The sequence below is a fragment of the Calypte anna genome, chromosome 14, assembly GCF_003957555.1.
Source record: "Calypte anna isolate BGI_N300 chromosome 14, bCalAnn1_v1.p, whole genome shotgun sequence".
NCBI lineage: Eukaryota > Metazoa > Chordata > Aves > Apodiformes > Trochilidae > Calypte > Calypte anna.
In genome coordinates this window covers 11,124,492-11,152,298 of record NC_044260.1, presented here as the reverse complement: position 1 = coordinate 11,152,298, position 27,807 = coordinate 11,124,492, and the positions used below count along the sequence as shown (strand labels likewise).

At 36.2% G+C, this 27,807-nt stretch overlaps 1 protein-coding gene across 1 annotated transcript; it reads right to left on the bottom strand.

The window, feature by feature from the left end:
• Positions 1-5,054: 5,054 nt before the first annotated feature.
• Positions 5,055-27,807, bottom strand: VWA3A (von Willebrand factor A domain containing 3A). Its single transcript, XM_030459917.1, is given in 33 exon segments — positions 5,055-5,132; positions 5,496-5,562; positions 5,682-5,779; positions 6,366-6,492; positions 7,903-8,054; positions 8,592-8,736; positions 9,198-9,342; positions 10,032-10,140; positions 10,803-10,955; positions 11,079-11,176; positions 11,737-11,847; positions 12,859-12,949; positions 14,405-14,554; positions 15,567-15,637; positions 16,098-16,296; positions 17,178-17,322; positions 18,034-18,108; positions 18,540-18,659; positions 18,949-19,043; positions 20,515-20,595; positions 20,844-20,947; positions 21,033-21,171; positions 21,655-21,780; positions 22,225-22,290; positions 23,442-23,550; positions 24,000-24,125; positions 24,373-24,479; positions 25,500-25,598; positions 26,341-26,395; positions 26,512-26,594; positions 26,661-26,789; positions 27,381-27,501; positions 27,729-27,807. Coding segments are annotated over 33 exon segments (3,567 nt in total). The 5' UTR covers positions 27,794-27,807; the 3' UTR covers positions 5,055-5,126.

Sequence of the window (27,807 nt, the reverse complement as noted above, 5' to 3'; positions counted from 1 at the left end):
CACGACTGCAAGACAGAAGATGCCTTGAAAATTCCTGCAGAACACTCTGACATTAATTTTAACATTTACACATTAATTTAATTAATGTGTAAATTCCACATTACAATGCTCCTTTTGTGACTATGCTCTTTTTATTTCTATATTTTTATTATTTTAAATAACAGATACTCAGAACACCTGAAATCACTAAAATCAAGTCACTGTAAAGTGAGAACCAAACTGGGTACCTGCCAGACTAAGAGAGAAATAGGAACTCAATTCCTGCAAATTATTTTGGTTTTCTTATAGTTGGAGTGGGTCCTCATGGCATCATCCCCATGCATGAGAGTACATCACCTTCCACCAGCTGGGCACAGGTAGTTAAGCAGAACTTGCTGTCATTTATACCAGGGTTCAGCAGAGATTATGCAGAAACTGGGCATGCCAGGTAACTCACTTCCAAGGTGACAAGAAAATACTAGAAAAGCAACAGAAAATGCAGCCTACAGTACATGAAGCTACAGACTATTTTTGGCATTGCTTAATTTCTTACAATTTTCTGAGGTATTTTTAAAATTATTATTCCTATTTTCTTATTATTTTCATTATTCTTATCATTATTTTCAGATTTCAGACACAGGACAGTAAGTACCAGATTTTCCATGCTGCTATACAGTTTTAACACTAATGTCAGCTCACTAAATTCAGTGAGGTGAGTGGCATAACACAGTGGAAAACAGGAGCTCCTTATATTGAAAAATATCCTGATATTTAGAATACACTAATAAAAACTATAACTGACATAATAAAACTAAAATAAGTTTGCTTCTGTTCAATCAAGGAAATTTAAATTTGCATCTCTAGATTATGCTATGCAGTACTTTTCAGCTGTATAAAATTCTTTTGCCTTGTCTTCTGTGAAAAAGCAGCTTTTAAAACACTGTAAGGAGAGCCAAGGTCAAGCTTGTCACATGTGCCATAAAAACAGACATGTAAAAAATGGCATATATTTGAACACTTGACATTAACCTCTTATATTCTAAGTAAGCTGGAGTTTTGTACCAGAGTTTCACAATTTTACTAGAAATCTCTTTCCTACAAAGCACTAGCAGCATTAATCTATTAATCTGCTTCACAGAATTAGAAAATTGTTAACAAATTTTGCATGTAAACACTTTCCTGGAAGAAAATAATTATTTCCAGAATCAGTAACTTCCTTGTTTTTCTAAATTTATAGTAGCTGTTCTGATGTATTAAGGTATTCTGCATAATGAGCACAGTTACATCCTGTGCAGTGCAGGCAGTGTGTGTTGCTTTCCTACTGTCATTTCAAATATTAGAAATACAAAGCTTACTTCCCATAAAAGTTAAGAGTCAAGCATTTCAGTTAAAAAAAGAAAACCAAAACCAAACTAAAGAAGTAGTAAGTACCCTTGGTGGAATCCTGGGGGTCAGCTTTCTCCCAGTTCTTTCTGTCCAAGTGAGATGGTGAGGCTTCTCTTTGCTGGACAATTAGTAACACAAGGACATCAGGTATTTGTAGACAGAGATGCTCACGTGTGCTCAGGCCCTTTTGCTCTTCCTCCTCCTGTGTAGATGGTGGCTTGGCTGGGACCCAAAGAAGGGCAGGGCTTAATTTGGACATAATTTATGTTCCTTCTTGGGGAAAAAAGTTAATATTTTCTCCACGTCAGATTTAAATAGGATGGTATTCCTTACTGTTACCTGGCAACATTTCTAGACAATGTAAATACACGATTGGTACCATAATTCTGTAGAGAAATTGCACTTGTTCACTTAAATGCCTCAAGTACAGAGAAGAGAGCTCTTTACTGAAGATAAACAGGAAAGAATTTCTTAACACTGATGTTCAAAAGTGAACCTTACAGTTGTGTGAAACTCTGACTGGATACATCTCATCTAGCAGCAGAGTTAATGGAAATATTTTATCCCTGTATCTACAATTTTCTATCTAGATTTAGATAAAGAGAAACAAAAATCTTGTTTAGCAGTTGGACTTGGCACTTTCACGCTGACTTTTCTACCTCCATCCCCAATCCAATTATTTATTTCCAAAGAGGCTTAACTGTAGCACAAGGGTTGTTCTCTGGCTTCCAAGATGACTGAAGTTAACACAGTAAACTAACTGCTAAGAACAGAACAGGAAAAGGTGATTTACTGTTAATTAATGCATTAAAATTAGTAATTAACTGATTAGTAAGTTCTCTGATCCTAAGATTTTAAAGTGATTTTAAAACACAAATTAAACAAGGAGAAATCAAACCAAACATTTTAAAATGGGTGTGTCTGAAGTTATGTCTCAAGGCAGTGGTTAAGATGCTAAAGAAACACTCCCAAATCTAAATATAAATTCCTACAATTTTAAATGTTGGCATGTTGGAAATACCTCGAGTTCACAGGTGACCTGGCAACCTAAATGTATTTTATTATTCATATGCTGACAAGAACTTGAACTGACACCCAGGCAAATATACTTGAGTATAACTTACATGTATTTAAATCTCTGCAGTCAGCACTAGAGTTGGAATCTTTGACACTGTCAATCTAATCTACACTTCTTGGAGTGCTGGATGAGTCACAACCCCCACAAATACAGAATTCTCTCCTTTTAGCTGTTTGCAGCACTGATAGCTTTTACCATTTGATCCAAGAAAGAAAGTGGCTGTTCTGTCCCTGGACTACTAAAGAACTTCTCCACAAGGGAGAGCAGCTGGGCTGCTTATTCAGAGCATCAATCCTGCTTTGCTCAGTGAAAAATCAAGAGACTGTTTTAGTTTGGCTTTGGGTTGGGTTCCACCGTAGCCTGAAGGAGACACCTCAAAAGAGCTTTCAGAACTGATCTTTTGTACCTCTCCCGTTACCCTTATTCTGAGATCTTTAATGAAGCTGTGGCCATATTTTATTCACTGCATCTTACAAGTCTTCTGGAAAGAAACAGAACCTAGAGTTGGAACAAGTAAACTTGTTGCATTAAGATTTAAGCTTGCTTTTGGTCTTGAATCACAATTTTATATTGGCCTTTTCCTACTTATTCTCCATTAGCACTCACAGTTCACATCAGCACACAGCAGTCAGCACTTCAAGATGACTGCAGAAAACACTACAGGAAGGAGTCAGTGTCTTGGCCTGTTTGCAGTTTGTTTGCACAGAGAAGGTGTAAATGCCATGTTGGTTTATCAAAAAGTTACTCACATCCAGACTGTAAAACAATGTTGAAATTTAATTGCAGGGTATGACAGAGGAACGTAGGAAGCTTGCAAAAGCTGCTTTCAAATCTGGACATGCTGACAGAACCACTGATAAATCTGAACTGAGTAAGGACTCAGCATAAGGAAGTCAAAACACTACATGTCTTCAGCACACAAAGGAACACCCTTGACCTCATGTTACTTTTGTGGGCACCAGAGCTGGGTAATGGACCATAGACAGGTGTTGAATCATGGCCTGGAACACAGATGAGACTGGGGCTTTGTCCCTTTCATTCAGCAGGTCCCATGAACTTCACAGGTCTGTGTTTTCAGGCCACAGAACAAGAGCAGTGCTTCAGCTCTGACATGAGGCTTTTTAATTGTGTGGAAGATACTGTGCAGAAAGGAGCCTTTAACAGACTTCAACAAAGTATGAGAAGGTAGACAGAAACCTGAGTTAAAATAACAGCTGGATGTTTGGCTGCATTATAGGTAGGATGGTATGTCCTGCAGTGCCCAAAGGCAGAAGAATAGCAGAAAAGCTTAAGAGATTAAGCTCTCTCAAAGCTGTCTCGAGGATAGGATATTATACTAAATATGTAGTATTTATGAAATAACTGAAATAACTGCAGCATAAAAACATCCTCTCTTCATCTGACTTAGTAAAAATTCTATATCTAGGCCCTACATTAGTAGAGTCCAGGCTCATCATGTGTTTGAACACCTCCTTGTGCACTTGTTCACATCCAGATGCCCTGCTGCACGCACTGACACACTCATGTGAACTCAAGTGGCCAGACCCATTTGGACAGGGTACTGAATCCTCTTGGCAACCCCAAAGAATGTGTTGCAGGACAGATGTGTTGCAGGGTGTAAGAGCTTTTGACTAAAGATACTTAGTTCTTTGTGACTACAAAACCAGTCATCTTCAAAACAAGGATTGGGTATAAAATAAACAAGAGAACTGAGAGAGAGGAATGCCAATGGGAAGGTATTCACATTTTAAGTGAAAAGTGAGAGAAAATATTAAGAAACATTTCAATCAGAGGGCCTTGCAGTGTTAATGGAAAAGAGGAAAAAAATGGAACGCTTCTCTTAAACATGATACCTTATTATGCTTAGAATTCTTGTTTCAAAAAGAGACGTAATGGGACTTGAATTTGGGAAAGATAACAGTATTTATTTTTCATATAATCAAATGCCAGACATACAAGAACTCAACAGAATTGCTTAGAGGACTGGCAGTGTCTGGTTATACAAACATAACCAGACAGTAACAGCTACAAGACATTACTCCTCTGCATGTCTGATGATTTCTGAATCACCAGTTCCAAATCTTTCTCTACTGCCGACACAAACAGCAGTTGAAATATTTAATAGCATACTTCTTTGGCAAAAACATTCAATCCATGCTTTGTTTTGCACTGAGGTTACTTCTTGGAGTTCCTATGTAAAACTGGCACAAAGAATTCTCTTTCTAGTATCACAGCCATCTGTCCCATCTGTTAAGGATAATGAGCACCAGCAAACAACTGCCAAAAAAACCATTTTGGACATACCACTCACTGGTTGTAATTAGTTAATAGTATGATGCAGTAGAACAGAGAAGAAATAAAAGTTGTGACCTTTTATAACTATTATATTAGAAATACATTACACTTTGAAAATCTTTATCAGTATTATTAAAAAATATCCTCTACTTATGTTTAAACTTTTGAGAGTTCAGGGCTTGATTTACTTTGAGTCCTGCAAAGTCTGCAAGGAGAATGAGTCAGCAGCACTTATTATGTGTAACTTCTCTTTCCAGAAATTAGGAGACAACAAAGAATACCTCTTCCCTCTTTTTGCATGAAGCTGGAAGTTTTAAGAACACACTGAGAAAAAGCAGGCTAGTGGTACCACTCCAGACCTCTTCAGCATCTTTTCTTCATACACAATTTAATCCTGGAGGTCAAGCACATAAGCATTTTGTAAAATACAATTCAAAATGCATTAACTGCACAGACTTGCCATCACTCTTGACAAACTGGTAATGGAAAACCAATATAAATTAACCTGGTTAACTTTCAGTTTTCATTACTTACATATTAAATAGCACTAAAACACTATGTACTTTCTGAATTACATTAACAGGAATGTCTTCCTACACACTTTACAAGCAATAATATTTATCTTGGAAGGCTGAAAGGCAGAGGTGGTTGTGGAACACAAGCCTCAGCCTCTACATGCCTGTAACAACTTCCCTGCTACTGAAATACATGTATACAAACTACGTATACAAACTGTCTATTTGTGATTACCACTTACCTGAGCACTTTTTTTAAAACCAGAATTATTGTCCTTGTGGTTCATATTCCACTTTTCTAGTAATGACCTGTTTGAAAGAAAAACAAAGAACTACAGCAGCTTTTCACAGTAGATAGTGGAAGTCAGATATTCTTGTCTTCCTTTCATGAAATAAAAAACAATTATTGAAAGATTCTTCATACTTGCCTCAAAGATTTTGCCTGCTTTAAGAAACTTCGAGCTTTAGCAACTTCTTCAGTAAGTTGCTTTAAATCATCTCCTTCAAAGTAAGGGAAAACTGGATCCTGAAAACAGAATGATAAAATCTACTTTAACTTGCACTTATTATTTTCCATTTCTACCAACTTAAGGAACTCAGGCTGAGCTCTGAATCTCCCTACTCCTGTCTACTTGCAGATGGTCTTGGAAGGTGAGAGCAGAACCGCTGTGGACTGGATATGGTTCTGTTCACAAACCTGTTTTTCTATGATGGCAATCCCTAAGGTCTCCTGCTGGAGCATTAACATGCTGAACACTGTGTAAGGATTTTGCAATTACATAAATGAAATAAAAGATGATAAGGAAAAGAAGGAACAGTAAAAGCTAAAGACAGCTTGAAACACAGAGTCCAGATACAAGATTTTTTCTTGCTTCTCTTTCAAATACAATATTGCATTGTGTACTTCCATGGGTTTGGTCACATCACCAAGTTTCTAGCAGAGACAAAGCCAGATATTATGGTTTCTCCTTTTGGTTTCCATGTGAAGTATCTTGTCTTGTATTCATTTTTCTCATTTTTTTAAATACACTATGACTACTGATGATGTACCAACTGGAAATGAGACAAACAAAATAACAACAAACCCAGCAAAACCAATCCATTTAACATACATCTTCATCAGCAAGCCCCTCTGTCAACATTCTGTGTGCTGCTAATTGTCCATCCACATCTCCAAAACTGCAATGGTAGCGCCCTCCTGTTTGGGAAGCAAGCTTCTTCAGAAATTCATTAGCTCCTCTGTTAACAAGAAAGTAGGAAGTTACTTATCAAAATTATTTCTCTGAAACTTACAGGAAGAGAAAAAGAATTTTTAAAAATTCCTCAAAAAATCTTACAAAAAACCAAATAGTTTGGAGAACATGATTATAAACTTCTGTATAATTTCTAATTGTCTAAACCAAAAGCTGAGAGACTCCATAAAGAGAAAGAACCTTTTGTGCATGCCCTGTATTTTATTCTCTTACCTAAGCCTCTGTTAGTGGTCATTGTTCAATGGGAACCACTGGGATATCTGGTACAGTTTTTACTCTATTCTTACTGACATATTGCAAATTACACACTTTTACTGCCACTTATAAATGATTTTAGAGTCCCATCTCCAAAGCACTAGCATTGCAAGGTCAAAAATAGTCATAATTACATTATTTTCGAGCAAGCTGCAAGGACTGATTCCATTCTAGAACTGGATACTATTATTTCCACAACTAACCAGGAGATTTCTTTAAAAGCAAGCAGGAGATTTTGTTTCAGAGTAACTTGTTGGTCAAAAGTGACATCTCTGTACTGTATTAACAATTTTCTTAACAGATATTGGCTACTGACCAGCTAATTAAATTATAATCAAATACATTAACTCAAAATGTTCATAATTAAAAGCCTTTTCTTAAATACTTTAAGTTGGCTTTTTCTGTATCAAGAAATCCACTCCTTCTCCTCTTAATGGCTTGAAAAATTACATCCAAAGTAACTGTCATCTTTTAAGGGATTTAGCTTTAAGGTCTATTAGCTATCACACCAGTACAGGATCTGGACAATTTAATTCAGAGCAGTAATGGTGTTTTGCAGCAAATCCCCCATTTATTTTTTTTTCTGCCAGGTGTTGGTTCAGCTCTTAGAGCAACTCTGTTGTGTGCAAACTACAGTCCTTTAGCAGGAGACTAGTACAGAATCTCATTACTGTGTTATTTATGCTCTCAACATGTTATCAGGTACTAGTGTGTTTGTACTACCACAATATTCTCCAGTGTACACCTAGCACAGATGCCCACAGATCACTCCTGAAACACCCAGAGCTCTGGAAACACCCTGAAACTCTACAGAATGGTCCAACCATCATGAGAGCTCTGTTTTCTCATGACAATCATCTCTTGGGCTTCCTTGAGGTCTTCATCCACCCTCAATCCTGCTTCAACACCTTTTGCCTTTCTTATGACCCTATTTCCTGATGCATGTACACCTCCATGAACCTTTTATTTCTTTTGGGTTTTAATATCTTTTTATAGCTGTATTCCACTGCTGTGGCAACATCCATTTCACAGTTCAGCAGGATGCAACCTAGGACTTGGCAGAAGTAACAGAAACTACTTTGCTTGTCAGTTTGTCCTGTGAGAGGGTCAAAAATTTCTTTTCCTGCAAAGTACCATGTACCTGTCTGTACAGCTAAAGGAAATGGTGTGGATTTTAATATCTTGTTTCTTTCTCAATCTTTCAGTTTCTTTCAAAATCAGATTGTAACTGGTGTCTGGTTTTCCATCAGTCAGTATATACAGAGCCTCTGTATCTTGGAAACTGAGAGCCTTCTGAAAAGTAGAAAATAAATTTAAAGATACTGGTACATCTACATAAAAAGTAATACTTAGAAATAAAAACATTTTCCAATGATTTATGATAGTTTTATACTTACCACATCATTAATCAACTTAGTATTGTCTTTTCCTTTTTACTAAATACGAAAGAGATCCAGGATGTAAATTTGCAAAATAAACAAGTAGATAATTTATAGTGTAATACACACTATCTACCTTCATAATATGTTCATAAACAGGACATCACCCAACACTGACTCACTGAAATAAGCTAATTAAATAGTTCTGGAGAACTGCTGACACAGGATTTTTACATGACAGTTTGTGGGAGGTAAAGATGCTTAATGTCTAAAAATGAGGCCCGTTAGGTCTCTTTTATTTTATGAAAACTTGTTTATTTTGTGAAAGCTTGTTATGTAAGTGACCCAGTGGACATTTTTTGTAATACAGCTGAGCCTTGCAGTCCTACTGAACTTTACTCATTATAAATCCATGCTGTCTTCTCAAAAAAGTGGTACACAATGTACTAACCTGTAAAGCTGTAAGGATGCATGTATTACCATGAGCATGGAATTTAGATACCCACTGCACAGCATCATGACAGGTTTCATCTGTTGCCTCTACGAGACACTGCTTCCAACTCTCTGCATTTTCTGCAAATCTCAGCAGGTTAAACCTGAAGAGAAAGATGGATTTAATCCCAATCAATACTATCAGTCACTTCAGATAAGCCAGTTTTGAAATGAATTTAAAAAAAAACAAAAAACCCAAACACAAAACCAAACCCAGTAGGAAAAAAAAAACCAAAACCCAAATAAACCCAAGAGCCTAGTACTGGATTAAGGTCTTGAGCTTGGGAAGAGTCCAAGCATATCTCTGCATGGACAGAAGGGAATGTATGGGAATGCTGAGCCCAAAAGCATAAACAGCATTGGCCTATGGCAAATGAAGCACAAATCTTAAAGAGCTCAAAATGTAAACCTGGTTAAAAGAACAGCAAAAGCAGATCATGTCTCATACATGTTATGCCCTAACATACAATAACTACTTGTGCTTTGGTGTTGTATTACTGGTAATTATTAAGTCATGTTATGGGAAGTAGTGCAGATTTCAGTCTGTACCAGTAGTTCATCATACCTGACTTCATTTTTCCTCAGCTGTTCCCAGATAAGGGAAGCAAGTTCTCTTGTGACTTGGGGCAAATATGGGTCCATGGAACCAGATGTATCAATCAAAACACAGACATTTGCTTCTAAAATGGTACCAAACAACCTTCGGCTTCCTGGACCAGAAAATTAAAACTAATTAAGTCCCATTACAGAGAGTTATTTTATTGAACATGTTTTATTGAGTGTGCTGTAAAATCTTCAGTCTTTAGGGTTTATTCTGGGCACGTGTCTACATAATAAATTCTAATCTGTGTGGCAACTACGTCTTCAGCCATTTCAAACCTAGCACAATCAAGCATTAATTACTAGTCAACTGCAGCAACTGGCATGAAAAAATTGGTAGGCTCCTTCTTTACAGTTCAACAAAAGATTAAACTGTTTTCCAACACAGATTTTTATGACTAACAGAGGAATCAAAATGCTTTTCATCAGTAGTGACACTGAACTTCTAAATTAGAGCACCTACTTAGAAAAAGGAACAGAAAAGCTTGGATATTTTGTTTATATTCTGTTGATAGAAACACTGATGTCCTTCTCATACTAGGAACCTTGTATTCATAACACAACACAGAAAAAGGAAAAAAGTACATTACAGTCCTAATTATTTCACACCGAGTTAGAAGTTTAGCTATACAGATGCTGAGTTCTCTTGTATTCATGAAAATGTTTTAAAATGTTATGAAATGCAAACCAGATGACCTTCAGTCATATTTGAGGTCCAGATTTATTCTATTAGAAGTAATGGACAAGAAGAGACCATCTATAAATTGTGCTCTGTAGAAAAACAGATGTACAACAATACCTGAGAGAAGCCACTGTATTCTTTCTATATAGCGCTGCAGCACTTTCTCCAGTTGTTCAGTGTACACTTCCAGTTCTTTAGGCTGAAACTGCAGATGCTTTACAATCCCCTGGAAAAATAGTATGTAGAAGAGCACCTTACTTCAGAAGATTTGAGTTCAGCTGCTATATATGCAGTGTCTGAATTAGAAATTGGGAAGATAAGGGGTTTTGTCTATACCTCTGTGAAACACTGTAAGAAAATTTCTGTGACCCTTTTGTTACTAATTAATTGGTTTACCCGAATTAGGAAAGCCTGATTCTTATCTCAGCCAGGTGTGCTGGGCAACAGAATTACAAAATTTGACTAGACAGATGCATCTGTTGCATTTATTGCTGACAGTTTCATAGATATGAGCAGTAATACCCTGGACATAAATTTGTATACTTCTCTCCAGTCATTACACAAACTGAAACCATCAAGCTCCAAATTTTTCCCAGTTATGACTCACATGATTTTTAAAGGCTTTACTTAAAATTTTAAAATTATTTTTCACCGTATAAGCAGAGGAGATGCCATATATTCTAAAGAACCCATGCAGTATGCACTTCAAACATAATAAATATTTTTTTTCTGGTGAATAAAAGACCTTCTCTAGCTGTCTAATAGGAGGGTGATTCAGAAAGAAGAAAAAGGAAGAGTGGAGGGAACATCACCCTAGCAAGCCACAAACATTGATCAACATGCACTGTCTTAAATACATATATGTATATGACACCTGCAAAATCTTACATTGATCTCTACACTAGGGAAGATTGTGCAGTATTTTGCTGATACTTGCTTGTGTAGAGACTCCACCATTTTCTTTTGGTGAGTACAGCCTGGACCAAACAACAGCCTGGGCAGTTCCAGTTTAAGCTTTCTAATACTGTACTTGGTCAGCCACTTGACAAATGGAAAAGTTGGTTGTTAGTAAATGTTAGAACAGTTTAAGTAATAATACATTGTACAGAATGTACAATTTGCATGTTCATATGAATTCAAATGGATAATTTAGAAACAAAATACCTCTTTGCTTGAGCAGATTTCCTCTTTTTTTGGCAATGTAACAGAGGGAACAGACTTTCTTATGGCCATTATCTTTGCATACTTTTGGTATACTGTACCTAGTTATGAAAATAAAAAAAGTAATATTGAGAGCCCTGGGTTTAAATCCCTTTTGAATCATACATGACTGTTGATTTTAAAAAAACCACAACAAATAAACAAACAAACAAAAAATCCCAAAATACACAAACTAGTGTTTCACACACAATTCCACGTTTGGAGAAAATCTGCAGTGTTTATGCATCAAAGTACTTAAAAATCACTTGTTTTCAAAAATTGTCACCTTCAAAATATTCCAAGCCAAATGTCTGTAATCATCTAATCCATGATGACAGCATTTTTCCCAAGAGCATCTTTAACCAAATGATCTCATAGGATTTGCAAACTAAAAACCAAAAAAGACCCTAACTCACAGAACAGGAAGAGCCAACACTCCTTGAAAAAAACCCAAACCCAAAAAAACAGACACCAAACCAAATAAACATCACTACTGTTTAATAAGTGAAACTCAATTCACTATTTAAAGAACACTGCTTATAGGTGACAACATTCTAACAGTTTTATAATAAAAACACTGATAATAAAAAACCTTCACCCAAAGTACCCTGGTAACACATACCCACGTTTCTTCCTTTATCAGTATAAAACACTGACACAGAAAACTCTGGCTGTTCCCTTGCTTTATGTTTTCTTTTATTCTCAGTCTGAGGCAATTCTTTTATTACTTGTGCTACAAATAAAATAAGAAAAAAAATATGTTGACTTACTTCTCTTAGATACTGGTTAAGAAAAGAATTAATTACAGAACTATTAATGTTACCTTCATAGAAACAGAAAAAACCCCACCACCAGGAATAATATTGCAGTGCATAATTTAAAAGATTAGGGGCTTGGAATAAGCATACTACATTCATGGAAAATCCAGTTAGGATTGTACAAAGCACCTCATATGCAAATATGAATCTGGATTTGTTAACACTGCTACATATCAACACTCCAATTTCCTAACCCAGACTCAAGTTTAATGCAAAAAACAAAATTAAAATTTTGCAGATGATAGGAAAGATGCAAAAAATCCCACAGGAAAAATAAAAAATGAAGGAGAAAGGCACTGGACTTTAAAGAACCCATAGTAACTGGAATTAAAATTTAAGAGCTGTTTCATTCACCAGGAGAAGCTGCAAGTGTCAGCACTTCAGATAACCTGACAGTTCTGTTGTAATTTTCCTTCTTTACAGGACCATAAATGAATCAAGTGGGACAGCACATTAATTACAACAGGATCTAACAGGATGAGCAGAAATATATATATATATATAATGAACTCATAGTAAATCTCTGAATTGTTAAGCCTTTGGAAAAAAAAAAGTATTAACTGAAAATGAAGAGAAGTGAGTTTCTCATTATGGCTTCAGGCACAGGAAAAAGCAGGGCTCTACTTCACACCCCACATGTTTGACATTTCTTGATACAGGACAGGTATCAAATCAGATGACAAGGAAATAGTTACACAGCTGTGCAGTGTTCCTTCCTCTCACAACCTGGAAGACAGCTGAGATACATTGCAGCTAAGACTCATACCAAAGCACTTTCAAAACAACCATAATATTTCCCATCACTCTGATTAAAGATTAGAATTGCAAGTGTTTCTAAAAATTTTAATTAAAGCTGTAACTTAACACTGCCTTTTAAGCAAAACCTCAAATAAACTGAAGACAAAAAAAAGTTAATCCATACAGACCTGGTGGAATCTCTGCTCTGGCACTAGTAGGACGCCATGCCAGCACCCCTATGGAAGCATTGCTCTCTGCACTGGGATTGTCTTTAATATGCTATAGGCACAAAAAAAATTAAAATTAATAGTGATCCACTTGGATCATAACTGCATTATCCAAAATTGGGGCTACCCCTCATTCCTAATTCCTGTTTTACCCTGGCTCTTCTGAGAAGTCAGCACCTTGCGATGATGACTTGTTAATTTGAGATTTATTGCTAGGTTGTTAACTCTAATTGTTCTGTTTAATTATCTTGCTGATTTTATCTGCTGCCATAAAACTGTGGATGAGTTTGGACAATTTTTGCCACTTGAAAGAGCAGCATAGTATGGTGAAGAGGGTGTTTTAAAGAATATAGTATTTTCCTCAAAGCTTTACTGAATATTGCAATAATTCTGACAACAGCAATTTCTCTCTGAGGAGTGGCTCAACCCTCTAGTTAAAACTGAGCAGTCTGCTAAACAATATGAACATTTGTTTAACCTTAAGGTAGGATCAGAATTTTGTTGTGACACAGCCTTTAAGTAACTGACACCTAACAACTAACATACAGCTCTACTATAAATAGCACCAAATGTCTACAGACAAACCTATATGAGTTGTCTGTAAATTAACCCCTGTAAAGTTCAATATCTCTGTAAAAATTTAATCCCTGTAAAGCTGTGCTATTTAGTCACATATCTGAGTTATTACTTTTTTTCCTGCATTTGTGAAGAGGTGTTGAGAATATACTGGTTGCGATAAAATAGCACGGAGGACCTGTCTGAGCTTGCCTGAAGAGGTCTTTGTGACATAAACACATCTACACTTAAAAGTGCCATTCCCTTTTCAAAGATGAGACCAAACAATTGCAGGTCAATCATTAAGTACATTTTCTGCCATAGAAAGTTCTGGATCTATTAATCTGTACCCAAGTGGTAAGCACTGGCACTGGCCATTTATGTATAGTGGAAATTTGCACACCCACTCAAAGCAGATGGATGCACAGTCAAAATTAACATGGAAAACATTATCAAAATCTCAAAGGACTTAGTAGTTTAATTCCATAGAAATAAGCAGAGGGGGCAGGAAAAAAAAATCCTTAATCCTATTTCTTGTTTTATGATGTCTCTCTGTGTGGTTAGAGACATGCTACTCAGCTGCAGCTCTCTCATCTGTAAATAAATTCAGTACTTGCTAGAAGGTCTTGTAAAACATGTAATTTGCTAAACCATATTTCTGCTTGGCCTTTGCTTACATTAAACACTACATTTTCTAGGTCAGGGATTATTTAGACAATTTCAAAAACTACAGTGTGGTGCCATTATAATTAATCACTTAGCAGGAGGTAGTAAGATGTACTTTTTGTGTACGTAGCATTTCGAATAAAAATGAAAATGGAAAGTTAGAGTACAATTCTAATGCTGTTTTAATTCCTTCAAATTTTCAGCCTGAGTACTTCTGATGCTTGTGAAGGATCTCTCATTAAAACACACAGCATCTTAAAACGGGACCATTTCAAACCTTTCTAGCCAGACTCAGAGCTGTGGGTTTAGGAGATGGCAACTTCTGTGGCCTTCTTTTCTCTTTCTTTGTAAGCACGTTTGAGTCTCCTTCTGGTATAAATGGATTAACAGATTGATGGACTGAGCGTTGCTTCAAGGACTCCACCAGGAATGCACACTGAAACACAGTTCACATCATTCAGTAATTCATCTACCTGCAATTTCAGTAAACTCCATTTCAAGCAAAGACATTCTGTATTTATTACTTCAATAATAAATAAAATCAATACAAAATTTATTAAATTGGTTATGCTTAACACCACTAACTGAACAGAAGCCCTTTTTGTGCTGTGCTTGCTCAAGGAGGGAAATCCCCCTTGCTCTAAGCAAACATTCTGAAAGAAAAGGCAACTGTTGGCATACCAAGACCAAAACAAATTGGAAGATAGGAGCCAAGTACATGCAACCATTAAGTGCTAACAAAATATTCTAAACTCCTATTGAATATCCACCAGCTCTTCTTTTTAAAAATACTTTTGTGACTCAGACTTGCATGCAGCAAGGTGCTCAGACCTCTGGACACGTATCTCAGTGCATACCCATTTCTAATCACACTTGTGTAAGCAGCAACCAAACTGCCAGGCAGGCCATGCTGCCTCAGTCAGTTTGTTAGATATCACTTGAAAAAGTCACATGCATGTAACATGGAGAGATGAGGTCTAGTTCTGCACCCTGAGTACACTTCAGAAAACAATTGTTTCAGAGTTGAACAAAGGTATTGTGCCAATGACAACCCCTCCCTTCACTATGACTTATAGGAATATAATATTATATATTTTATGTAATATATAACTTTAAAAATATATATAAAGTTATAACAAACTATTAATTCTACTTCAGAAGAATTCATTATAGGATTGGCAATAAAAAGAGGACTCACTTCAGCTGTAAACTCTTTGTATTTGACAGGGAATCATGGCCACTCCAATACCAATCACTGCAGTGCTATTGTACAACTGCTTTCTAGTCCATATTTACTCTATAGTAATTATTCTCACATTACAGAGCATTCCTGCCCATCTTACAAGGACTTTCATTTTGTCCAATCTTCTGCATTGCCAGACAAATTAATACTTTTTAATCTTTTTCTGAAGAAAAGCATAACATTAAAAGACACATGTAATTCCCACCTTTTGGGAGTAGTTGGTTGCTTTTTCCATTTCAGACACAATGATAGCAATGTCATCACTTTCAAAAATACCTGATAATCAAAGATATGATAGTCAGTGAGGGGTTTTTAAGTGTACAAAATTTATCTTTTTTTTTTTGAATGTACAACAGTTTGTAGAGTATGGTAAATATCAATCAAAAGAATAAAAAAATATCTTTGTCTCCTTTAATCCAGGCAGTCTGGATCTACCACTTGAGTAACTACATTTTCCATGTGCACCTTTACAATTTCTAGCAGAAAACAGTGAATTCAAATAGGAAAAAAGAAAATCCAATTCCTGCATTAAGGCTGCATTATAATATTCTGCAATACAACTGAAAGCTTCAATCAAACCAGGACCTCTATTTATATCTCAGTGCTTGTATATTGTTACCTAAAAAATGCTACATCCTAAATAAAGTAAATTATTTCATCTAGGAGGAAATGAGCATTAATAACTATTATTTCATTAATGAAAAACATGCATGTAATGACTTTCCTTTTCACATACCTTCTTCTCCAAACCAATGAAATCTCCCACTGGCTGCCTGTACTATTTCTTTATAAGCAATGGCAGTTTCAATTGGGCTTGCATAGCGGGCTGGAATAATCCCACTGGAGTCAATGACTTGCATTACAGTCAACAAACAGACATGAAGATGCAAATCAAAACCTTTGCAAACCTCAGCCACATAAGCACTAATTATGTGCTGTAAGACAAAGAAAAAAAAAAAAATCAGAAGTGACCCTCTACCCCAGACAAGATTCCAACCACACCACTGGTTCCTGAACTGATGTACAAATACTCCCAACCTGAGCAATTCAGAACAGAAACATAACCTGAGCAGCTGAATGCCTCAATTCATGCACATACACAAAAGCTGTCACCATTACTACAGATAGTGGCAACAGGATCACTGCAACCAAGAAGTGAGAGGGGGTACCTGTGGGTATCAAAGACAGAGACCATGGACTCCAAGGTAGCTGTGTGATGAAAACGTAGGGTTGGAACTGTTGATTTAGCTCTTTATACACATCCTTCATTTTCTTGTTATTCACATGGGATTTTAATGTTTTTTTATGGATGCCCAGAACTTTCAAAAGCTGGGTAACAAAAAGCAAGAGACATCCTAGATGCATGGTTACTCCAGTTGGATTGCCATTTGTTCAGAAACTCCAGGCTGTGCATGTGCCTTAACAACCCCAGAGCACATGCATGACCATCATGTATCCAAGCACTGGATTTCCTTCTCTACATCTGTACTATGGAGTTCCACTGTAAAATTATTTGTTCCCATGAGTTCTAAGGAAATTATATCATAGGAAAAATCAGAGTTCGTTTGATCAGACTCAGAAATTGGCAGTGAAATGATGGCCAGAGTTGGAGTGGGAAAGGAATCCTAAAGACACCTCTTGAATTTTCTGACTCACACATTATTAATAATTGCTTGGATAGGTAAAGGAGAAGTACCCTGACAACAAGCTATGATGACTATCCAAAAGGATAAAAAAATAGAGACAGAATAATAAGGTTGAGATAAATTCTGACAGGACTTACAGAAGAGTTGCAAATCCAGTGATGATACTTAACTGTTTCCTGGTCAGGTATTCCAGTAGTCAGCAGGTAAAGTCCTTGTGATTTGTGTTTATCTTTGTCTTTGAAGTCTACTTCCACAGCTCTCCTGAGTGCACTCATGAGATTTCTGCTCCCTTTGCACTGCAAGCTCAACACCCACCTGAAAAAAGAGAAATGTTTACAGTTCAAAAAAAATTGAAGCAACCAAATTTTTGTTTCTGCCTAAAGCAATGAAGAGAACTCAGAATATTAAAAAGCACCACACTGAAGTTCAAAATTTTTAATAATGACAGAGTGTAAAACCAGATGATGTAATAACACAAATTAATTGCTCTAATTTCTGTACTGCCACCACAATGAATGAGTTTTCAAGGTAAGAGGTAGAGCATATAGATGAAAGTATTGTTTAATTTTATGTGGAAAAATTGTAATATAGTAGAACTTACAGGTAAAAAATTAAATGACAGAAGGAGAATGGAACAGCTGAGGATGTGACTCCACTGACAGAGACCTGGCATTTGTTTCCACTATATGAGTGGAAAGGCAGTTCAGCTTTCACATCCCAACTGAATTTGAAGCAGTTCTCAATTCTGCATGTAACCCATGGCTTCTTAAAGAGACACTTCTGTAGCTGTTTATGTTTTGTATACATACGAAACACAACATCACTAAAACATAAACTTTATGAAGCTGTTTTCACAACAAAGCATTATCAACAATCAATGTAAAACAGTTCCTGGCAACTTAGTTTTGTAATATGATAAATATATCAATTTTCTAGACTGTTTACAATGCTATTTAAATCTGTTTCTCTGTTTTATGGTACCCATGATTACTTAACTCATAGCACAGGGAAGCTATTTGATCCTACCTCCAAGCATTTTGTAAGTTTTCTGGTTGGGAAGGAACCATTTCCAGCTGCCAAGGCACAATGTCACTCCCAAATCTTTTGTGGAAAGATAAAAGCAATTACTTTTCAGATTATGTTTTAGAACAACCAAAGAGACATATTTCAATGGAGGTATTACACACATAAAATTGACTAATTTTTTATTTTAAACAGTTTAATTATTCACATTCATCCATCACTCAGGAGTTGCCAGGTTTCAAGGTCATGGGCCATACTACATTCTTCTTTCCTGAAGAGAATTCTAAGTGAGCAGCTGGCAGCTCAGTGGAAGGACTGTGACAGAACCAACTCCCAACCCTCAGATGCTGCCTTTACATCTCTTGTAAGGTAAGGACTCTCTTCTCTCACCAGGGGTGGAACCCCATGGGCTTCTATCTTTTGTTTTTACCTGACATCTGCCCAGCTGCTGCAGGGCAATACTGCAATGTGTTACACTTGTTTTAAAAGATTCTGAAATAGTTGCTTACGCTATAATGTTGAAGAAATCCTTATTTGACATTTGTTCCTCGAGTAAAAGTTGCAAAGAATGTTGGATCTGGATGATGTAATTGGAGTTTGAAACTGACACATCAACAAGTATAACCACCCTATGTAAGAAATGTTATTAATTAAAAAAACAATCAATCAACATACTTCATTACATGTTCTTACCCTCACCTTACTCTAACTTGCCAGGGAAAGTATATTCTAGCTATGTATCAAAATATATAAGCAGTGAATCTGTAGTTTTTAAAACATCTGCAAGATGTGAGAGTTTAAAAAAATAGTAGTAATGAAAAATTCTGTGTATTCTTTGGTGCTGAGTTACATGCAGTAGAAAGGCTGGCAAACCAGAACCATCACCAATTCTAAAAAAGGGCTATCAAAGTACAATACCTCCTTTCACAAACACTTCCCCATATTCTTCTGCTAGCAACAGATAGCCAGTCAATTCGTTTCTCATAGATTCTTATCATTTTATCAAGGAGTTTCTATGGATTAAATAGAAAATTTAAGTTAAAAATATAAAAAATTAAGTCTTAAATTGCCAAATGTTTCCTATATAAGTAAAGAAAGCATAGTGATGAAAAAAAAATATTTTTATTCACTTTGACAGCAGCATTTATTCTGGTAAAGATAGAAGAATACAGTCTATGAGAAAAATATACAATGAAAAAGCAACAGAGGGTCTAAAGGTGTAAACTCTCCTCTTCAAAGTATAATAACCTTGTATAAATTAAGCAGAAATAATTTTTGCTTTCTGACTTTTGAAAAGGTTGGTTATGCTGAAAGCACATCAAAATTACTTGTCCTTACAGATAAGATGCTAAATTCATAATATAAACTATGTATTAATAGAAACTTAATAAATAAAAAATAGAATTTATATGTCATTAGTATATAAATTATAATATAAACCTAAGGCATTATAGCAGGATGTCAAAAAGAAGAAGAGAGGGTGCTGGATGATGTAGGATCTACCCCAAACTACACAGGAGAAAGAAACTTGCATCCATGTACAAATGATCCAAACAGAGGATACAGGCTAAAGCAAGATCATGGTCAAGGCACCCTCATTTTGTTTCTTTCTTCATAACACAGACTTTCATATGCTTCTGCCACCTTCCCCACATGCAGAAAACAGCATCATTGATTTGGAATAATGTGAGTTTTTTCATAATTCCCATTAATTCACCACTCTCCTTATCTCCATCCATTCATGGAGTTGAGAGAAGCTCATCTACCAAAGAAACCCACGTTACTGGGTATTTTTTAACCCCTTTTTCTGGATTATTTGATAATTTAAGATCAAATATTTATCTCAAAATAGTCCTGTGCCTTGACTCTCTTTTCTACACATCAGAGGGACTAAGCTGCTAAGAGGCTCTGGTTTGCTGCTGTGTTATGTACCTTTCCACATACCTGCACACCACACATCATCTTCCAAGTCACCCAACATTCATCCAGCCTTGCTTCTACACTACTTCCTAGAATGCTCCTGTTTTGCCTTGAGTTCTTCTTAGTCTAGTCAGTCAATAAAACATTCTTCATAAAACTTGCATGACTTTTGAAGAGATAAAACAAAATACAAGACTTTTTTTTTATTTATTTTTATGGTTAAACCAAGATTAAATGGGACAGTTCTGGTAAAGCAACCAGGAGTGCTGTTGTGTTGTATCCTTTCAATGGCCAGGCTGAAAGATTCAGAGGTACATGTGTAAAGTACAGTAAATACACAGAGATGGCAAAATACACACTGCTGTGTTGATGAGCAGCACTGACAGACTCTCTTACTTAAGCCTCCTTCCTCACTACCATAGGAATCTGGGTCCTACGTCTAAACTTATCACTGCAGACTTACATGTGCAGATCTCTGCAGTACTAATGTAGCAGGATAATTAATGCAGAATAATCAGATGGCAATCTAGCTCTGACAAGGCCACATCACTACAGACAACTCACCTGATAGTTGTGTAATACTGGCAGGTCAACATGGATGTTTTTCACAGTTCCATCATACCATTCAAACTGCATCATTGCTTTCTAGGAGGATAAATTACACAGTTACGTGGGTACAGAAGCCAATATAAGCTGCACTAACATGGAATTCCTCCCTGAATGATTCTTGAGAACAGTAAGTATCTGATTTGAATCTACACCTCTAATTCCAGTTAAAGCCAGCAGAATTTCACTAACTTGTAAAGTACTGATTTAAAGCAGAAAAATGTAGCAACAAAAAGGAGAAAAAAAACAGCCAAACACAAGTGACAGAAAGAGGCCCCATCACTTACCTCATGTAGAGTTGATGATACTGTTTTTTTAAGAATGGGTACAAATGCTTCCACAGGAGAGAAAGCATTGGGAGCCAAAACTTGATAAAGGTTTAACTTTTTAGCTGTAAGGAAGGAACAAAGACATTGAATAAAACACATGCTCTTTAATTCATGTTTTATACCTGTTAAGCTTTTTTTCTGTGCTACCTTTCAATCCATTTGTCTTCAACCAGTCTTTTGAGGTTTTGGCCAGGGCACATGTTGTTTGAATAACTAATGGTTCTTTGTGCTTTGGAGGCCTTGGTAAGAAGTTGGAAGGTGCTGTATCTGCAATTTCAGTGAAAACCTAGAAAAGATTTTAAGAAAAACTTTTTCAAGTTATAGAATACTTTTTTATCCTCAATCCAAAATATCCAGCATGCAATATCAGTTTTACTTCTGGTCAAAGTGCTGAGATTTCAACAAGCAAAATACTTAGGAAATAGCTATTATTGGTCCTCCTAAAAATAAGGCTTGGGGGAAAATGTTCCATTAATATTACTGTATTTGCCACAAAATACAAAAACCCACAGTGAAATTAAACCATGATTGTTTTACATACTGGCAGGGAAACAGCTGATCATTTCTCCAAGAAAATTAAGTAGGATATGGATCTTTGTTACTTGTTTTGACCTTAAGTTGCTCCTACAATGTATAGCCAATATATAGTATTCAAAGTTCACTTATCAAAACACTAGATTAATCATATACATTTTTTTTTCATATAACACTAAAAACTTATACTGTTGATACTTCAAAGCACATCTGGAAAAAAAAAAAAGATACATACATCTGCTATTCTACTAATAAGTGAGCCACCAGTTCTTTTTTGAAAAGTCTGCTTGATACTCTTGAGTAGGTCCTTAGCCTTCTGGCATTCCTGAAGCAGCAGATGAACATCACTGCTATCAAAGTTCTGTGCATATAAAAACAAATGTGGAAAAATAAGTTTACTACTATTCAAATAAAAAGCTAATACAGTTTTCTTATTTTGATGTGCATACACCTACACAAGACTGTCTCGCAAAGCAGAACTGACTTTAAGTGTATCTAATGAGCTGCATATACATTATTCATAATTTATAAACCATCTTTAATCATTTTTACTCAGTCTACAATAAGCCTTTTGTCTCCTTCATTTGCTTTAAATCGGTGAAATAATCTGCCAAATTGATTGTGCTTTTAGGAAAGCATTTTCAGATTACAGAAAGAATTAACTACAGGTTCACTGACAACATCCTGAGCACTTCTGTAACAGGGACTGTCAGCACCAGATCTTGTTATAAACATCTTGGGTGATAATCAGTTTACCTTCTAGAAGTGAAGAATCACAACAAAGACAGAAAAAGCTGTCACACACCTCTCCCTTTGAGGAGTAGCAATGATAACGGCCTCCTAGAGCACCTGCAAGGTTCTTTAGAACTGCCTAGATATATAAATAAGAAAAAAAGAATAGTTACTTTGATTTGGTAGTCTCTTTGGATGATATGGGTTGTTGTATTCAGTTCTCAATTACAGCTAGAAAGAATCTTTGAGATTCCTGTAGTGAGAATGTCAAAGTAATTATGCTTCTACTGTTTTCTTCACACTGATTTCAGTATGGCTGAAAAACTCAGTAAAGAAATACACAAAACAGGCAATAATGGTCAAGTTAATTCACCTTGTGTTAACATGCCAGTTACATTCTCATCCTTTGAAGGTAGGCTTGTGCAAGTCAGATGAAAGGCTTATCAATTAAGTCTACAAATATAAGTATTAGGTTATCCCTCCCCTGATACATTATATCCTCTTAAATACTTATGTGATTTTTCCAGCTCTACCATTGCCTTCTCTCCTAGCATCTACAACTCTAATCCTTTTCCCAAGGCTGCAATACCCTTAGTGCAAGTAATCTTCCCTCCAAACCAGGATTTCAAACATGTCCTACCTGCCACTTAAGTCACTTAGGGACAAGCTTAAACAAGCAATCAACACCTAAACCCAATTTTATATGCAGAAGCTAATCCAAAGTAACCACTTATCCTGTCCTTCCTTCAGAGATTACTGCAAACATCCAAACCTTTGCTTATGATCAGCACTGCAATCAGAGCAGGGCTGCCAGCTCTTGCACTGATGTTGTTCAATACAAAAATCTTCCCATCTGAGAGACTGCCACACTTGTATGACCTCGACCCCAAGTTCCTCTCTTTTTCCTATGATCCTGCTCCCTACCCACTGGTCCTTACTGCACTACTGCCTGCCTCAAGGCCCCTGTTCCACTGCCTTCACCTGCAAAAGAGCTCTTAGCCCCACAGCCTTCTAAACACACAGGATGATTATCTGGAAATAGTTGCTTCTCTCTAGCTGCCTGCCAAGTCTGTCAACATCTCTTGGCTACTGATTTTGGTATGAACCAAGACTGATGTTTCAAACAAATCTTTTCATGTGTACAAATCTGCTCCAAAGAAAACAGGACCCCAGATCAAGAACCCTTTAATGAGGAGGTTAACTTCCCCACAAGTTTATGAGAGAAGACCCTGCAGCTGACCAGGAAACAAACAACAGGACACTTAAGGAAGTATTAATACAGCTACTTACAAGAGCAGCAGGATTGTTGCTATCATATGTAATAGTGTGAGTCTGCAGCTTCCTCCCCAGCATACACTGCTGAGCATAGTCAGACAGTATTTCCAAAGACTGATCAGGGCTGGTATAAATAAATAAACGTAGGAAAAAAAAACAAAAGCAATGGCAGTCATTGCAAAACAGGCCACACTGAAAAATACAGGGAAGAAAACTAAGTGGAAAAGAAACAACAAATCATGGGCATGTAATCCTGTAATTCAGATAACTTTTCCTTGCAATCCTGACTCCAGTACTACAAATTTTCAAATTAGAACAGCAGAACAGCAAAATCTAAGACCAGAATTTTTCTAATCTCAGCCTGGCTTCATTTATTTAATCAGACATTTTAAGTTTTCCATCAGCACCCAGATCACAGATAGAAGGCTATATTTGAATGCTTCATCCTATTTTACAGCAAAATCTACTTTGTCCAATATTCTTAAAGTTTTGGACTTTTCATTGACATCCTTAATGGTGCTGACAGACTTTTTATTGATGTAACATATCTGTTAGGACAGAGAACAGATTTACCAGCTTCCTACAATAAGAACCAGGGAATTCAGTTCTTTTATTGCAAGGACATGTTTTAAGGCTTTCAGCAAACTGCAGCCTTGACCAGGCTCCAGCTGTTGTACCCACTGCCTTGCTTCATGTAGCCTATAGGAGGAAAAGAGAAATATGTGCACTTTAATTAGAGGTGCTAAATAAGATAGAACATGCAGATTACTACAAACCACAGAAACTGCTAAGATATTTTATCATTGACTGCACTTAAAATTTATTACTTTTTTACTTTCTTACAAACTACTGCAGGCACAAGATGAAAAACACCATTATCTATATGAGATTGCTCTAATTAAGTAGAGACCTTTGAAACACTTATTTTTCAAAGAAATTAACATACCTGTGACCATTGATGGGTTTTGGACTTTCCCACAGAGGTGAAATTCCTGTACTGAATGAGAGGCAGTACAATTGCTTCTTATAACACAGCTGTTCATCTATTAAGCACTAATAAATAAAAAATATTCATGTATTACGATCCATGCTGCTTCTAGAAGAGTTATTATGTAAAATAATAAAAACAGCAATTTCCTAAATATAGCTGGCAGCAGTATTTTTAGCTACCACAGGGGAAAGTTTCCAAGAAAAAGTTACACAGATTCAAATATTTGTTAAAGAGTACAGAGAAGAAACCTGCAAACCTATGGAAAACCAGGCAATTTGTTAAAGGGCAGGAGGCAAGCACTATTTGTACTTTTATCAGATTTTCTCATCAGTAGATGAGCACATACTGATATAGAATGGGCATATTCACCCAGCAAGGAATTACTAAAAACCATTTTATGCATATTCATGGGTAGGGCTAAATAATAGCTCAGGCTAAGCAAACCAGACTATGTGAAAATCAAGTTCTCTCAAAGGAGTTTTTAAAAAAACCCACAACTTAAAAATGCAGATAATACAAATTTATATAATTCCTGAATGCAGGAAATGAAATAGCATGAAGTTTCAAAGTTAGATAGTAAGTCAGCTAAATTACATCTTCCTTAGTACATAAGTTTTCTAAAAATAAAGAGCACAATAAAGGACAAGTTTCTTTTGGGACTTCAGAAGTGATTAACTCATCAAGGTTTTGACAAAAATTATGAAGTGAGCCTTATTGTGACAAAACATAAAGGGAAGTATGTTTACTATAAATGGCTCTATGTATAACTTGGTTGTAGCTTTACAGCTGTTTCTTCTAGGCAAGTTTATTCCATAGAGACAATTGATACAAGAATTGAGAACCTTCCAAAAATTAATAAGGAAAGTATTAATAGTGCATACTGGAGTTTGTTTGGATCTAGACATTAAAAAAAGATTATACTTTACAACACATTTAAAACACACATTTCTATAACAGAAAACTTGTACTGTATGTTATGAATTCAAGCAGATTTTTTTTTTCTACTTAGTTCCTCACTTATAGATACACAAAATCTTGAGCAGTCTGTCATAATTGTCAAAGCCTGCTTTATTATTACTTACCAAAAGGTCCTTCTGAAAATCCAGTAGTCTAGGTCCATAACTAATATGAGACACATCAACCACAAGTCCAACTTTGGTTCCTTTTATAATGCCAAACACCTTAAAAGAGAAAAGTCAGTGTAAATACTAAGTGTATCTAAAGTTTAAAAGTGTTACTCTATAATCTGTACACCACAGTTTCAAAATCACATATTAGGTATTTACTTTCACTTCATGACAAAGTGACAAAGCCAAGGGGGTGGGAAGAAGAGGGGCTACTGGCTCCCAGTTTCTCCTTAGCAGTGAGTCATACTCCCTCCTTCCCAAGACAACCTATTCTTTATTAGAGAGAATAAAAAAATAACTTTATCTACAGCATCTCCTTCAGGTTAAATCAAGCAGCTCTGTGGAAGCTAGATTTGGGAATGCTGCTTCTCTCTCTGCTGTATTTGAGAGGGAGTTTTGTCCCTTTCCTGTTCCCAAGCATTAGCACTGCTAGGCACAGTGAGTGATTCACCAGCTGTGCAAGAGAGGGCACAAGGGACTATAAGACAGCTCCACTCCAGTCAGAAGTTAAGCTCAGCATTGTCTGCTGCTGTTTAAATTGTGCTGAGAAGTCATTATGACTGAGACTGCTAGGAGAAAGAAGAATACTAGGTCTAGAAAGCAGAAAAACATGCACCAGTGAAAGATCAAAAAAACCAACCCATTGTCAAGTTATCACTGCACATGATGTGCAAATCACAGTAAATAATGAAAATACACGTTTGGAAGCCACATTTCACTACTATTCACAAGTTAATTTATTCATTAATACCTTATACAGTTCTATTCTAAAAATATACTGCAAAGTTAAAGTTACCTTTCTGCTGTCCTGCAACAGCCACTGGATTCGCTGCTGATAAAGTTCAATCACTCTGACAAAAGACACAGCCCAACGTTTAGTTAAGGTATTTTCTTGCATTTTGTACCAATGTATCATTTAGCCATTTGGCTGTTATGCATCAAAATCACAAACAAGATGCATACTTACTCAGAAAGTCTGGACTCAAAATTGGTAACAGTCTCTTCTGTAAATTCTACCTCTTCAACACCATTTCTTGAATCCCTGGAACACTACGCATAATTAGCATCAGAGATGCACACAAATTAGGACTGATTAAAGAAAGGGTAGTGCTATACTTACAAAATAATATTGCCTTCATTTATCAGATGCTCTAATGTTAATTGAAAGGATTCTAAACTGTAGTTTTTTAGCCATTCTTCTGTGCTTTCCACCTTTTCAGACTCTATTTTCTTCATCTGTGCTCTCTATAGATCAGGTATGAAAAAATTAAATGCAGTATGTGAAATTAAATGTGCTGTTCAAATGTGACAAAAACCTAAGGGTGGCTGGCAGCTGGTGGGCAGTGTATACCCAAGAACAGCATAGTTTTAGGAAGTGGGATGAAAAGTAAAATAAGGTTGCAGAATACCCTCAGATTGTGAGCTAAAGTAACAGGAAGGAGAGCTTACTTTGGAGGGGACAGGAATGAAGACAAAAAACAGGAGAGTTAAGTAAAAGAAAAGAAAGAAATACCCCAGTGATTTAGCAGAGAGGACAAAAAATTAAGCATCTCCAAAACTCGTCTCAGAGTATGAAGGGCTATATATTATCTTCTTTTCTGAAGAAAAATGCAGTATCAACAGTTGCTTTACCTTTGTTTTGCCCAATTTGTTTGCATAATGATTCATCTCTGCAGAGAAACCGTATGTAGTTTTATGACTTTACTAATTACATCAAATTTCAGTATTTATATGCAAATATATGCAAGGAAATTTATCAATAATCTATTCCCCACTGTATTTATAGTGGGTATGTGTTACTTTCCTACTTGTTCCATTTAGCAGGAAACTCCCTACCAACAGATCTTGGATCTTGTTTATGTGTGTTACCAGCAATCCATTGTCTGGTCCTAGATGAGACACAGTAAAATCATGACTTGGTGGATGATCAACCTGTAGACTGGAGTTTGTGGTCACCCTACAAAACAATGGGATGACTTAATTACCCATAATATCCCTGTATCATCATAAAAGTCTTTACAAACTTTTCCTGTAGGAAACGTTTTATATTTTGACACTTGTTTACGCATTTGATTTGATAGATGATAAATCAATTAAGGTACAGTGTACATAGGTTACACAAGTTAGCAGCATTGCTGTATCTACTTATGAAGACCCAAAGGGTTTTTGTAACAGTACCCTTACCCAACTTTTTCCAAAAACTGATCATTGTCCAACAACTGAGCCATTTTCCTGATTTGTGTATCCATTACATCAATAGACT